This window comes from Oreochromis niloticus, linkage group LG20 (genome assembly GCF_001858045.2).
Source record: "Oreochromis niloticus isolate F11D_XX linkage group LG20, O_niloticus_UMD_NMBU, whole genome shotgun sequence".
Classification (NCBI taxonomy): domain Eukaryota; kingdom Metazoa; phylum Chordata; class Actinopteri; order Cichliformes; family Cichlidae; genus Oreochromis; species Oreochromis niloticus.
In genome coordinates this window covers 21,780,235-21,795,821 of record NC_031984.2, presented here as the reverse complement: position 1 = coordinate 21,795,821, position 15,587 = coordinate 21,780,235, and the positions used below count along the sequence as shown (strand labels likewise).

Here is a 15,587-nt window from a genome sequence, read left to right as displayed (position 1 = left end):
GTGTGTGTGTGTGTGTGTGTGTGTGTGTGTGTGTGTGTGTGTGTGTGTGTGTGTGTGTGAGTCAGTTTTTATTAGGAAACAACATACACCTACTATTCCGAGTGTCACGGTGCTCCCAGCGCCATAAATTATTACGTCATGCCTTTTTTTTTGTTGTCGTTTGTCTTTGATAAATGGAGAGCTGCATTGTTTACATGTGATGGTACTGAGTACACCATTGCTAAAGAATAAATATGTGCATGCAGTTCGGTTTCATAAAGACAATTTTTGCATTTCTGCTTCTGCACACCACCACAGTGGTCTTAATTAGTGCAGACCTTGAGCTTTAATTTAAATGTTTAAAGAGTCTTTATTGAATCTTCTGATAACTTTATATATACACGAGCTGTATATACAAGTTTTAATTTGTATCATATTTGCTACATTATTTTATTTTTGATGATATAGAAATCTCAAAAACTCCTGTATCAAATATGATTACCTGTTTAGGAATTACAGACATTTTCAACAAACTAACATCATTTTAATATAAATAAATATTTATTATTTAAATATAAGGATCGTTTTTAAATACTCCTTTTTAATAATGCTTTGCAGTCACTGAAAGCCTGAAGTCTAAGACCCATGGATATCACCACATGCATGATGGTCTCCCAGGCCTTTAAGCTTTAAACCCCTTGAATTAAAGCTGAGCATCAGTCACATTTTTAATTAAAAATGCACAGTGGTGAACTATCCAATAATTTATGGACACACCTGTAGTGACAATTTATACATGGACGGATAAACCTTTGCTCTTCAGTTACAACTTTTCATTTTGTATGTCACTTTGGATGCAACCAGTCGTTTCTGTGTGTGTTCGAAATCATCAGGACAATTTTCACCTTTGAAAACATGTTTATTCATTTTTTAAAGTGTATAGTATTGCTCCATTTGGCAATAGTGCAAAATCCAACATTTTAAAGTCCATCATAAATAAGAAACATACCATAAATAAATATCACCACATTTAACACAAACTTTTAAAAAAAAGAAGCTACAGTCACATTAAAATTGCACAAATAGATGTAAGATATCGTAAGCAATCTTTCTATGTACATTTGGATCCACAGAATGGAGGCTAAAGTCTTGTGTGGTTTTGTGCACCTTTTGTCTTTAAAGTCTGTCCCTGACTCGTATCGACTTCATCACAGCTTCTCTATAAGGCCATCGCGACTCCAACTCTACGAGTGTCCGCACTTACACAGAAATTAAAACGCAAGGTTGTTTTAGATAAACAGAAAAGGTTAACAAAAATCCTTCAAAATAAGGAGAAAAGGCAACTTCTCAGAAGTTTGGAAAGGTTAACACTGCACAACACGTGAACTGAACCCAGGTCCCATTTACTTCAGACATGCAGGTGAGATTCCCAAATCACCCACAACAGGTTCAGTGACATTATATTTGTGGTTAATCATACTGCTGTTATACGATGAGGTAATAAAAAAGGGAATATGACAGCACCAAGTGTCAACAACATTACTGATTAGTGTCAAGTGTTGGCATACTGAAGCTAAACTGGACCTTTCTGCTTTGACTGAATTCCAGGATGATATCCACTTCCACATTTTTGGGAAAAACTGATCAAGAAGCAGGATTAAAAACAGTATAGATTCCTTTCATTGAGTGGTCAGCAGGTTTGCGAGCGACTAAAGCCTTTGTCACAAATGCAGTGTCAAATGCGATCATGCTTACGGCAGTGAAGAACTATTAAGAAATGCAAAACGAAGGCCGCATTTTGAGATGCAACAGGAGAAACTCGACATCTACCCCTCTCACGCTTTAGACATTCTTTGTCATGTCCACTGACGATATGCACATCACACATCTAAATAAATATATTAAAAACACTCTGAAGTAGGCATAGGTCGGATCTCCTTTCCTCTCTAAGCATATTTAAAACAGAATATATATTAGCATTTATACATTTTTATAAATACATATACTTTATCATCTCTGTTTTATATCTTTAAAAAAAAAAAAAAAAAAAGAAGAAAAAGAAAAAGGATCCAAACTCATTTACAGTTTTGAGGGCCTAGCTTTTCTATGCTGTTGGTGTCCATGCGCTCTTGCAGTGAGGGTTTACAACATTGCCTGTTACTGCCACCTAGTGTGGCAAAGCAGCACTACAATATATATATATATATTTTTTTCCCCTATCTTGTTGGTGCCAGTACATAAACATGCATGGTACAACCAGTAAAAATCTACATTCCAAAATAAATCATTCAGCTTATCTGTCGCTCTCTCTCTTTTGTTTTTTTAAATACATTATTGCAAAAACTCTGGGTGTCAAAGAAAAACCTTGTAACATCAAACCAAATACATTTACATCACACACGACAGAATTAAGGGACCACCGTGTTTTTCAGTGTGTCAAACACCAGAGCGGTGGGAAAAAATTAATTTTTTTTTTTTAAAAGTGGGGCTTTGAAGAACGATTGGTCAATGTTCACACATGGGAGGCAGCCGGTATCTCTATGGCTACACAGTGGAGGTACCAAGGCTAGATATAGTGTAGTCCAGAATTAAGGGGAATATTGAAAAAAGTCGGATTGTTAGAGGAATTTTAGAATATGCAATGCAGTAAGCCCAGTTTTTGTTCATTCAACCTCAAATTAATATAATTAATGAGGCTAAGAATGTATCTGAGGCTGCAAATGCACAAAACTTAAAGTTGTTTTTTTTTGTTGTTTTTTTAAAGGACTTTTTGTTGATATAACAAAAAATTAACTTGTGAAATACTGTACATTACAGTATCCTATAATCAGTGAAAACAACATATAGATCTTTAAATTCATTACCAGCATGTCTTTTTTTAAATATGGTGCACTAATCTTCACCAACACTGCCACTAATTCTGAAGCACACTACACCAAGGCCTCAGCCCATCTGTTCCCCTCGCCTCCACACATTTACCTGTCCAACCACCTGCGTTCTTCCTCCTCATCCTCTTTGTTTCAAACCGAGCAGTTGCGTCTTTTCCCAGAGCCAGTCTGGGCTGTAGCAGCAGAGGCTGAGGTCAGCCAAACAATGACCCCGTGTCAAAGGCTGGTGGAAGAAACCGAGAGGGTGGGCGAGGAAGGTGGCGGGAAGTTCAGGAGCTCCAGCACAGCCACACCCACGCTGCTGCGCCGTGTGAACATGCAGGAGGCTGCGACCCATTTATTGCTGCGTGGGTTGTACTTTTCAATGGAGTTGAGACTGGAGCTGCCATCATTACCTCCCACTGCGTATAACCAGCCATCCATAGCCACCAGGTCATGAGTGCTCCTGGAAGAGAAAAAGAATATTTAAATGTGTAAGTTCTCACATATATTTAATATGATATGTTCGAGTTTTCTAAACCTAATGTGGGACAAATAAAGGTCTGTATGCATTCTGTTAAATGTAACCAATCCTAGATTTAGGCACACTGAAAATTAAAAGGAAAAAAGGGATTGTGGGATGCAAGTGGCAACTCCAGAAACTGACAAAGAAACACATGGCAAATTCATGTGGTCTGAAACCATAGCTAAAAGCTGCAGTGTTCAAAGAGAAGAGAAGCAATCAGGACACCCAAAGACCAGTGTACTGGCTTAGCCTTTGGATAAAACAGTCAATTTTGGGGACTTGTTGTGTTGCCAATTTTCTCTCCATCGTTTCTTTTTAAAAGTAAAATAGAAGGACAATGAAAATGAATCAGCGTCAGACAATATCCAATAGTTATCAGATGAAATTGGCATCTAGTATTTCTCATTTGCTCTCCACACAGACATGCAACCAAAGCCTCCTCCAAAGCCATTAGTCAATGCCACTCAAATTTTAAGATACAAGTGGAAACCAGAAGGTTTCTGCTGTCTCTTACCTATAGATTTTATATAATTATATACACAAGCTGTTTATAGACCTTTTCACACGACTCTTTGCAGTCCTATGAAAGGTTAAGCACACCCTTACTGCTTCCACAGGAAATAAGCTAAGCAGCAGCCAGGTGCTGATGACGAATTGCACTTTGATCATCAGCAAGTTTGCTCTATAAAAGCATCAACTTTTGGCAGTTTGCTGCCTGAAGCATTCAGCTGTTTATTAATACAATGCTACAATTGTCCAAGTGAAGATGTCCCAGCAAATTCACATAAAAGTCAGGCCGTGAAAAAAATAAAAATAAAATACAAGAACTTTGTCTCAGATGCTGCAGGCCTCAGCATGTTAAATGTTAAAGTTTATGACAGTAAAATTCAATGTGAACATGTACGGCTTGTTTGGAACAATCAAAAGGAGAAAATGTCTTTTCTCTAAAACGAACGAGGTGACATGGCTTTGGTTTGCAAAGATGAACCTAAACAAACTACATGACTTCAGGAACAATGAACTTTGGACAGACAAAATTACTGCCGTAAACACAGTATAATCAAACATCTCATACCACAGTCAAGCATGGCAGTGGAGGGGTGGTGATTGGGGCTCGTTTTGCAGCCACAGGACCTGGACACCTTTCAGTTATTGAGTCAAACATGAACTTCTACAAAAAAACTACAACAGGAGGGCTTCAAAAGAATCACACAGGACTGTCGCTACCAAAAACCTTAACGTAACATAATGTGTATATGAGCCTGTTGCAGTGCTTGGGTAACACAACTCTATGTTTAATATTTAGCTTTGGGGATTAAAGCAGACCTGACATGGTATAGACCTTTAAAAAGCAGTGCTTTTTGAATGTCTATAATTAATTCCTAATCAAAGCAAATGATTGGTGTAAAAACTAAATAAAAAAAAAAACACAACAGATTTTTTTGCCCTTAAAGAGCACTTGGAACAAAATTAGTTTTAATGTTCATTTCAAATATACTCATTGTGATTGTAACACAATGAGATGATTTTGGACAAGACTGTTATTCTACAATGTCTCCCACACTGGCACATGTGTGAAGTGGCTATAGCGTGTGACACATTAGTAGCCAGTACAGTGTGATTGTTTTGGACTGTGGAAATGGAGCCTCTCAGCAACTGGATAAGAAAAGAACTCCAAGGCACACAGCTGATTAATGCCATGGGTTATTCATGGAGCTGCACAGTCAACTGTTGTCAGGTTTTTCTGCTCCTACAATACACTGACTCATACATAACCGAGTGCGCGTGTGTGCGGATGCATAAGTGTGTGTCTAGCTGCCCTGGGAAAGAGCAAATCTGCCGATGCTATCACAAATCCTCGACAGCTACATCTCCAAATCTTCCTCCCTGCTGCAGATCCTGTGACAATACAATGCTGCGAGCGTGCGTGCACGTATGCCTTTGTTGATAATCACTTGCAAGATGAGTTTCAGCTTTCATCTTCTAAGAAAATAAAAAAATAAAAAACTCTGTTGTGAAAAATAGGCCACATGATGTTTATGCCTTAAGAAGGTTTTGGCAGTAAAACGAGAAAAAAAAAAAAAAATCTTCCAAATGCCCCGACACCCGCGCCTTTTGCACGCAGTGAAGTAATTGCAGCTGAGATACTATTCTGACAAGCTACATACAGACAGAACTACAGATATTTTTTTCAGCTTTTCAAAGAAGATGGTTTTATCTCTTTATTTAGGTTAGACCAAAACTGAGGCTTGGCCTGTGGTGCTTCTCAAATCCTTTCAGCAAGGTGTCGTGCTTGTTAGGAAGCACAAAAATAAGGATAAAAGCTAGACAGCGCTAAAAAAAAAACAACAACAAAAAAAACCCACTGAGGTCGTTTCTGCATTCTTTACTCCCAGCTGAAGTTATGCAGGCGTAAAGGGAGAACTGGGTCATCCTGCTGGCTCAGTTGGGTAAAGGTGTCTCGTTTAATTCATTACCTTGAATCCATCCCAGATTTTTTTCTCCTCTCTTCTCTCTCTGCCTCTTACGGGTGCAGCATAATGTAAAAAACAAACGATAACCTCTCTGTTCTCTTTGTAAATGTGGCTAACCTGCGTATATTCATGGCGGCAACTCCTTCCCAGGTGTTGGTCTTGGGGTTGAAGCGCTCCACTGAGTTGAGGCAGCTGGTGCCATCATTGCCTCCTGCGACGTAGAGCATGCCGTCGAGCACGGCCACCCCGGCACTGCTGCGTCGACTTAACATGTTGGCGATGGGGGTCCACGTGTTGCTCTGTTCAGCCAATCAAGAGACCAAGCACTTGTCACATATTCACACACCAGATTCATCTGTACCATTTCACTCTGTCTACAGCATCCAGTCCAGGTAAACCTGGCAACAGACGAGTTATTCTAATGATAAATTTAACAGCTGTATACCTGGGGGTCATATTTCTCCACTGTTGCGAGATGTGAGGAGCTGTCATAACCTCCCACCGCATACAAGCTGCCATCTGGAGGGGAAAAGGGAGTAAATACTGAGAATGTAAATATTAGCGGTCGCATACCGAGATGGCAACTCCCTCTTGATGTGAGTTATTAAAATACAAACAGTGAGAAGTAAATACAGGAGCACAGCTTGTTAAGAATATATATATGTATATTTTTTGCCAGTACCTACCCAGAGTTGCTACTCGAACGTATCTCCTACGAGTGCTCATAGCAGCGATTGAGGTCCATGTGCTGGTCAGAGGGTCGTACCTCTCTGCACTAAAAGAAGAGGGGAAAAAGACCGACGCTCACGTGCATTTAATTCAGCTTAAAATGATCAGTATTCATCAGCATAACAACAGGCTGTGCATACCTGTTGAGACAGGAAGCTCCATCGTAACCTCCCGCAGCGTACAGCAGGCCATGCAGGACAGCTACGCCTAGACAGCTCCGTCGTGTTCCCATGGAAACCTCAGGTTGCCAGGAGTTAGTGATAGGGTCGTAGGACTCCACGGTTGCAAGGTCAGAGGTGCCGTCATAGCTAAAGAGAGCGACACGGATATAAATGAACAAACGGCGAACATACAAGTCAGATAAAAAGTCGCTTTGCATGGAGGAAAGCTCTCACCAGCTTATCGAGCAAATGCAAATTATCCACAAATTCTGCTTGCCAAAGCTTCCCCTCAAATCACACGATGTAATGTTTGAGTAACAAATAACTGTTTAGGGTCAAACTCTGCGATTATTATCACTCACCCTCCAACAGCGTATAGTCTGTTCCCAATTGCTGCCACGCCCACCCGTGCCCGCCGAGTGGACATGGACGCCACCATGTGCCAACGGTCTGTTCTGGTGTCGTACGCCTCGCAGTCTCCGTGGATAGCAAACAAGCTGCCACCACCTGGGAAACAGAAACAAACATACACAAAAAAAAATGAGGAAAAATGCTTTGAGCAAAAACTCAAATGTCATCAGGAGGATGGTGACGTCAGAAAATGAGGACTTCAACTTTGGGTTTTTAAAAGGAGTGAAAATGAAATGTGTTTACAGTCATTCCAAAGAGCGACGCTAGAAGTTAAAAATGAGGGAGGAGAAGTATTAGAGCCTCACAGCCGCCAATCATAGCGGGTGTAAAGGTCAGATTGTGCATTTTGGAAACAGTCGATGGAGACACATCTGACGTGTGTGTGTATACACAGGCGCACTATTCAAGTTCCAACATGCAGTTCACACAGAATACAAAATACTGGCATTTGTAAAAATAATGAGTGACTGGTGAGCTAGAGATGATGTGTGTGGTCCAAGTGTACCCTAATGGGTACCTTCAGATGCACACTGACCAACGGCGAAGAGCACAGGGCTGGCGCCTTCACAGCGTCGTGGACGCGTCCGGCTGTTGCTTAGGACACCCCTCTGCTCCGGCATCAGGTGATACTTTAGGGCCTCGATTAGCAGGTCTTTGCACTCTGAGTGGTGACGCACCAGCAGCTCCGTGTCTACGTTGCTCATCAGAAAGTCTCGCCTCAACAATGGCAGCCGCACGCACTTCATCAGCTAGCGAAGACAGTGGGAGAGTGGGTGATGAGCGGGTGGTGCTACACAGAATTAAACAACAAAAAGGGGAATGGGGTGGGTGACATGGAAAACAAACGACTTACCCAGGGTACATGTTGCCTGCGTCCATCTATATCATGTTTCACCCAACTCAACACGGCTCGGTACACTTCTTCCTCAGATGGCACATTGAGATTGTCACTGGAGATCAAATCTAGGACCTGGATGGAGAAGACAAAGCATAAAGGAAGAGTCAAATTATACTATCGCTTATAACTTTATATTATTCTTTTTTTTTCCTTTTTTTTTTAAAATCATAGTGTATCAACTTTGATCACTGAAAAGCATTTGCAGAAGATTTTCTTGTGGTTGTAGAAATCGACACACAGGAAGTAATTTACATGGGTCACAGACCGTGTTAGTTCCTGTATATAGTGACTTCAGCTGAAGTCTTGCATCTCCTTTTGTTTTGCTTGATTTGTCTTAAATCAAACTGAAAGAAAGGATGATTCAATAAAGCACGACTCTGACATCGTGCACACTTCGCTTGTGCATTATATTACAGCCTGTGTGTGTGCATGTGTGCCGTGATGCGTTTTAAGTAATAGTTTAAGCTACCACTTCTTCAATTGTGCATCTGTGGCACAACGAATGCTGGACTCTGAGTGGCTGGCTGGCAGTGTTCCCAGCCCAAGCCTAAGCTGGCAGGGCTGGATGGGACCAAGGAAGCCAGCTGCTGCTGCTGCTGCTGTCTTGCCTGGCCAGATCAGAGCAAAACCCTCCCAGGAACAGCCTCCTCTAATCCACAGTCACACACAGAAATACTGCTGATGCCACTGCCCCACCCTGCAGTCCCTCCTACCACTGCATGCACATAGTGCATCAAATTAACTCCAGAATGTGTGGGTGCATAAAGAGAAAAAATGCCTTTACTGCCTTTTCATAGTATGGTGGCACAATTGAGGGACATATGAATGACAAGAGTGCTGCTGTGTCAAAGTACTCATGTCTTCATACGCTACACGCAGTAATTAGAAGGAATCCGTCGACTGTTGTCTTCAAAATGTCACGCATATGACTCTACATCACCAAATTTGGCTAGTCACAATCCTGTCATGCCTTGCCACTTCCTCCAGAGAACATCAGAAGAAATATGGGGCATATTTCACAGCTCTGTGAGCTTGGAGTCCTGTAGAGCAGCCAGTACATAAATCCTGATCTGGTGCAGATTTATGACAGCCACAGAACAGCTGCAGACACGACAGTGGGGTAAGCCAAGAGAAAGAGAGAGACGGAAGAACAGAAATGAAGAAAATGGCCTATTTTTAATCTGCTTTTATGCAGCTTAAGTTTCAGTGTTTTAATGGACTGTGCCCACACACTGCAGATTCAGTCTCGGGGCTTTGAAGGCCAGATACAGAGGGAAGCTTAGTGTGTTACTCTGGTGGAACAACATCACTTTAGGACTGTGGGAATTATTGTATGAAGAGCGAGAAGAAAACGGGAAAGGGATGGTAGTGGCAGTTTGTTACTTTTCTTCATCTTCCTTTTAATTTGCTGTTACCTTGTTAAACATTTCATCTAAAAGAATATATATTTTCTCATTTATTTAGACGTTGCAGTGAGCCCCTGCCTGAAACAAAAACATGATGTGCCTCTGTGGGCTTTTAGAAGCTGTGTGATATCATGAACACCAATTTAAAAAAACAAAACAAAAAAAAACAGGAAGTGCACTTGAAGTTTAAAAATAAAAACATGTCAACTTTGTACTCTGTACTCAGGTAGGTGTGTTTAAACTGCAGGAAACAGGAAGTTTAAATAACCCAACAGCAGCACTACTTTATTCTTCAGCATGCCAGGAACAGACTAATACCAACACATAAATGTCAAATACAGTATGCCAGGATGTCCCGCTGGATTATGTATCACTTTGCAGTAAGAAGCTAGTGTATGTTTCTGCCTTTTCTGCTACAATTGTGGCCAACAACTTGAATTTTTAAATATTTTCACTCCTTTGGGATCTACTCCAAAAAGGACTTTGCAGTGCTTGTTAGCCAAACACTGCCTTCTACACAGGTAACTGATAGCAGTGTTTGGCTGCTGCACAGCTCATTTGACCAGGGTTTTATTCTTTCCTAAGGCCCAGCATTCCTCGCTCTGAAATAATAAATGGGTACACCTACAAGATGCATTTCCCCCAAAACCTTGGTTAAAACAAGCAAAAGCAAATTATTTGAACCAAAATAGAAACCATTATTGTTATGTCAGAGGAGCAAACAGTGCTGTTAGCTCTCTAAACAGCACAGCAGCTGTGGAAATGTCACTGGCTTTGCCTAATTACCACTTCCCAGACAGGAACCAGAGTGCTGCCACCGCTGAGCCCTGCTAATGAATAAGTGATAGTTTGGCTTAGCCGACGTGCCAGATGACAAAACCACAGAAGACAATAAAAACAGGCAGGAGAAAAAGTTCCTCTAGTGAACGTCAAAAGCACACAACTTCCCTGTGGCACGTTGATGTGGTTTAAAAAGGAAAAAGCTGTGCTTGTGTATACATTATGCTGGGGAAAAATTATAGATGCAAGCATTGCTGCGTGTCCTTTGTGCTTTGGCATTATTCATGATAGATTAATCATCACCCCTACCTGTTTCAGTGGCAGCAGCATGAACTCCTCAGTCTTGGACACCTCCACAAAGTGCTGCAGGACATACTTGTGCGCTGACTTGAGCAGGTCGCTGCAGGAGTGTGTGTCAGCGAAGCCTCGAATGCCCAGGCAGTTTGAGGGGTCCAGCTGGCTGAGGAGGAACTTACAGCAGGCGTCCCGCACCCCATTGAGCTGCAACAGGCTCGCTGCTGGAAGCAGTGTCTATGACAGGTGGAAACAAAAAGTCTGTTAATTTTTTTGTGCCATATGATTAAAAAAAACAGAAAAGAAAAAAAAAAGTGGTTTAGCAGTTGTGTATGTGAATCTTAAAACTTCAACCCTACCTGCACATTTCCTTCCCCGACCACAATCTCTGCTGTGTAGGCATACTGGACCAGCTGCTCCAAAGCCTGAGGGTCAATGTCGTGAAGGGTCACGTGGGTCTGACGACTCTCAGACATCTCATCTGCGTGGCCGCACAGAATGAGATCAGATTAATTTTAACAAATTACACCGAGTAAAGCTCCAGCTGATAGCAAAACTCCTCCCTCCTCAATCATACTGACACATGGCATCTCATAACACTTACAGCACTGCTGCAAAATGTCAGCACAGCTCATTTGTTACCGTTTATTAAATCAGGCGTTTCAAGTTTGTGAGATTTTTTGAAATTCCTGGATATAAACACTCTCTCTCCCACAGAACTAAGCCAGGAGCTTCTACAGTAACAGTCACGAGCTTCATCGACTCATAGTTAGACAACCTCACAAACACCTCTGCTGAGGTTTTCTGTTAAAAATAGTTTAATTAGGGACTCTGTCAGATGACAGGAAGTCTAGCAGCTGAGTCTCCAGGCAAATGACTGTCTGGAGACACACAGCATCCTCACAAAGGGCTAGTGTTTGGGAGGAAATCTGACTTTCACACACCTCACATGACCACCTGTGCCCCAAACAGGAATAGGTGGAAGGAAGTGATGATGCTGAAAGGATGGAACGGCCATAACTGCACACGCCCACACAAAAACACAAGTTCTAATGTAAACAAACTCCAACAACAGAGAAAAATAGTTTCCAGTTTGAGTTTGTCATGCCACATCTTTGTTAACTTCAGGGACAGTATACAGTATGCGCATCATCAAGGTCCATAACACAGACTGAACTTACTGGTAAACATAGCGTGGAAGTATGGACTGCAGGACGCCAGCACCACTTTGTGCGCCTTGATTTCTTTGTTGGAGACATGAAGGACGATGTCGCATAGCAAGCCACGCTGTCGCATCCGGTTCATGGACACGAAGGAGTCGTGGTAGTGGCGCTTTGAGTTGTGCGAGATGCTGTGGCCATCACGGTTAAGCAGCTGCATGCCCCCCTCCATCATGGTGCCTGACGTTGCGGTCGTGGGCTCGTGCCTGGGCCGCACTCTTGGCAACTGAAACGTCAAGAAAAGCTTTTTAATGTCAGCCAATACTAATATCATCATAATAAAATCCTTTTTTTGGGGGGGATAGACTAAAGTCTTGGCTGTGCTCATCTATAGGGAGTGAGCTGTTATGACAGGTGTCCTGAGCAATCATTGTACCTATCATTACAGTTATAGCACCCATCCTGTCGGCTATGACAGGAAGTCCTGCCAGCATGACAGAAATCTGAGTACAATCACAAAGTGTAGTAGGATGGATGACCTGATTATTTCACATTCAGTCTCCGGAATGATTAGATCTCACTATGACACACCAGAGAGTTTCAAAAGATGGACATTATGCATGAACCTGCCATCAAATCAGTGTGATCCATCCTGACTTGCAATTTAATTGGACCACATTTAGCTGTGAACTCCCCCACTCTGCTCTTGAATGGAAGAACACACTTCTGCATGTTGCATAACTGTCATCACGCAGCATCTTAGAAGTTGTTGTCTGATGAATATGTAGTGACCAGATGAGGAAACCAGATTGAAGCAAGACTCGAAAACCACAGGCCAAGAACAGACTGATTCTTAAAAAAACCAAAATATAATGTACTAACTCTGATGCACTGATACCTTGAAAGCGTGAAAGGGATATAAGCAGAAGCTGACTATGGGGTTGGGGAGGCCACGCTCTCAAAAATATAACCCTCATACTAATTTGCAGCTCCACGTTAGTAACCTTTGAAGAATAGCTTTCAAATAATTCTTATTTATCTAATGCAGCTAAAAAAGGATTATTTATCTGGGATGAACAGGACCCTGAAGCCCCACAGTTCATCCCATAAACTGTATATGAAAGATGGACACAGCCAGCATGACATCACTACCATCTTTTTCATTTGAAACCTGACCTGACAAGCGAGGAGTGGATGTGAGTGTGAAACAGAGGAATACTGAATTCTTGCTGGCAAGTGATTTGCAAGTATTTAGCCACTGAGCAGACGTTGGTTCACCCTCCATTCTGACAAATAATTAAAATGTGGCTACAAGGGGCTCTCCCTCAAGCTCCCTTCCTTGCCTGGGAACCCTTCAATGTTCCCCTGGATAAGCTCGAGGATGTGGCTTGGGAGACCAACTTCTCGGCTTAGACTGCTGCCCCTATGACCCAGCCCCAGATAAACACCGAAACACTATTTTACATCCTCTTCTTTTAAGTCAATCGATCTGATTGGCCTTCTAATTGACTGCTCCTCGCAAAATATACGGTCTGAACAGCCGGTTTGGTGGGGCTGCTCTTCTCACAACCAGAGGTGCTGTATCAGAGATGAGAATACTTAGGATATCCCCTCTCAATAAGTCAAACACAGCCAAAAGTGAAAAAGAAATCACAGTAACCACACATTTAGACTTTTTTTTTGCTTAAATGTATTAGTTGTACTTACACTGATGTCACTATTTTAAACTTTGCTGTTATTTAATGTGAGCATCCACAGGTGTAGAAGAACTTATATGATTGAAAACAAAGGAAAACTGTGATATATGTTTAAACTTTAATGATAAAGAAGGATTCTTAAACTACAGGACCCCTGATAAGTGTGGTCATTGCCTGCAGGACCTTACAGCCACACACATTAAACAAATAAAAAAAAATAAAAATAAAAATAAAAATCACACATACTTTAGGATATCTATTTAATACACCAAGCTGGAACACTCCCTTTGAACCACCACATACAAACAGCCTCTGTATGCTTTGTTTAGACATATGACAAGAGGTTTATAATCTTGAGTTAATCAGAGCAATTATGCAACAAGCAGAATCTCATCAGGAGAGAATATTGACCAGTTTGAAGTCCAAGAAGTGCAATGCTCAATGCTGAAACCCATTGTACCATTTTTCCTGATTAAGTTAAGTTTCACATGACTGTCAAATAAGCAGTTCCCCGTTATGATCAGTACATCCCAACAGTGCTGTCAATAGCTCCGAGTCTCTCAATTCAACACTCTCCCCCATCCCACCGAGCACCATCTCAAATGTCATCACAGCTGCCTGGCGACTACCCCTGGGTCCCATTTTCCAAAACACAATAGCCCATTAAAAAAAACAAAAACACGCACACCAGCCATGTTCCTCTATGAGGGAACAATCTGCTCTCATGCCCAAGGGAATAGTAAGAGACAATGCTGGAAAATGAGACATGGAAACATGGGATGTTGTGGTAGATGTGAAAACACAACTGTCACAGTTAAACTAACAAACTGAAACACTTGTCCTGTTCATCTGAGGCTTGTTTCTCCCTTTATCGTCTCTACCCCCAAACCTTGGCTGGTATCCACACAGAGGCTGAGTTGCTCCTTGATAAATAGTGCCTGCACAATCCTGCTGAATGCACAATTTCATTGGGGGACACAGGGATGTTCCTATCCAAATATCACTATGTGATCTACGGAAACCCCAACCCCCACTCCATCAGCTCTGAATAAGAGCATATGTCAGCTGCAGCAGCGGCAATAGGAAAGAAAATGAATGTATAATGGCTTTACCGGTGGTTGTTTTGCAGTTATCCTTGAAGACAATGTGTTCCAGGAGGTGAGGGGAGATGAATGAAGAGCTGTCGCAGTCAGAAGGCTTTAAAATCCTATCACCGTCTACTTATCGGTCCATATTGTGACTCGAGCATAGGAAATATGAAGAAAGCCTCTGTTTTGTGCTGTATGTGCTTGACGTCAATGCAAAAAAAGAGCTGCCTGAAAGCTGACATCGGTCCGTTAAGGTGGCGCTAATTGTCGAAGCCGAATGTCGCAAGGCTTGCTCATGCTGTTAAATCTTAATACGTTAAAAAGGAAGACATGGTTGAAAAACGCCGGTAAGTCATTTCAAATGAACAACCAGCAAACTAATGCAGTGAATGTTCAGTTTACGAGCCGACAGACACACACGACCTTAAGCCCCCACTTTTGTCTTGTCGGAACACGGAAGTGTGTTCGGCGTATCCGTCTGTGCTACTGCGAAAGGCGGAGTTTTCAGTGACGCGCTGTGATTGGCCACAATATGAAACATACCCCGTTTTGGTTAGCCCGGAAAACAAAATGAAACATAACTACAAACGTGAAACTCCATGTTCAATAATGCACAGCTTCTGACTATATTTCTTCCATACTTCTGTCATCTTTTTTCTCATTATTTACGTGCAAATTGTACACTTATCACCCTACCACTGACGTAAAATAAGCACCCTGTCTTTATTATCTCTGCGTGAGATAGCCAGTGATTCTAAATAAACTGTCTATAAAGCTAGCCGCTAAGCAAACGTTAGCTAACCTGAAAAAAATTAAAGCACACGGTACTCACGACCAGCCGTCGTCGGTGTCGATGCGATGACAGCAGTGACTTCCTTCGATTTGTCAGCTTGCCCAGCTTTGAGGCCGTGCAAAGTAACGTTTAAAAAATACTGTACTCCTCTCTGGATATTGGGCTTCCTGTGTCTGGTAAATGCAGCTGAACATTTTATTTAAACCTCACGTGTTGCATCAAAACAGTGTCCCATCTTGCACGCGCAAGAAAATTTCGAGGTTTCCGTGAACGCATTACCGGATATTTGTTTTAAATAATCAGTTGATTATTTTTTCACTGTAT

The 15,587-nt window shown here is 41.8% G+C and overlaps 1 protein-coding gene across 3 annotated transcripts; it reads right to left on the bottom strand.

The window, feature by feature from the left end:
* Window positions 1–877: 877 nt before the first annotated feature.
* klhl17 (kelch-like family member 17) lies at window positions 878–15,563 on the bottom strand. 3 transcript variants are annotated; one of them, XM_005478196.4, is made up of 12 exons: window positions 15,303–15,563; window positions 11,707–11,971; window positions 10,885–11,006; window positions 10,541–10,762; window positions 8,001–8,117; window positions 7,665–7,896; window positions 7,099–7,243; window positions 6,716–6,883; window positions 6,533–6,621; window positions 6,292–6,365; window positions 5,964–6,145; window positions 878–3,312 (listed from the first exon to the last, which is right to left on the bottom strand). In XM_005478196.4, the coding sequence occupies exons 2-12, from the start codon at window positions 11,918–11,920 to the stop codon at window positions 3,084–3,086; spliced, it is 1,794 nt and encodes a 597-aa protein (XP_005478253.1). In that variant the 5' UTR covers window positions 11,921–11,971; window positions 15,303–15,563; the 3' UTR covers window positions 878–3,083. The 3 variants fall into 3 exon arrangements, with proteins under 3 accessions (XP_005478253.1, XP_005478252.1, XP_025757342.1); XM_005478195.4 differs by lacking the exon at window positions 15,303–15,563 and adding an exon at window positions 14,495–15,280; XM_025901557.1 differs by lacking the exon at window positions 15,303–15,563 and adding an exon at window positions 14,495–15,277 and having other exon boundaries at window positions 7,683–7,896.
* Between the last annotated feature and the right edge of the window lie 24 nt (window positions 15,564–15,587).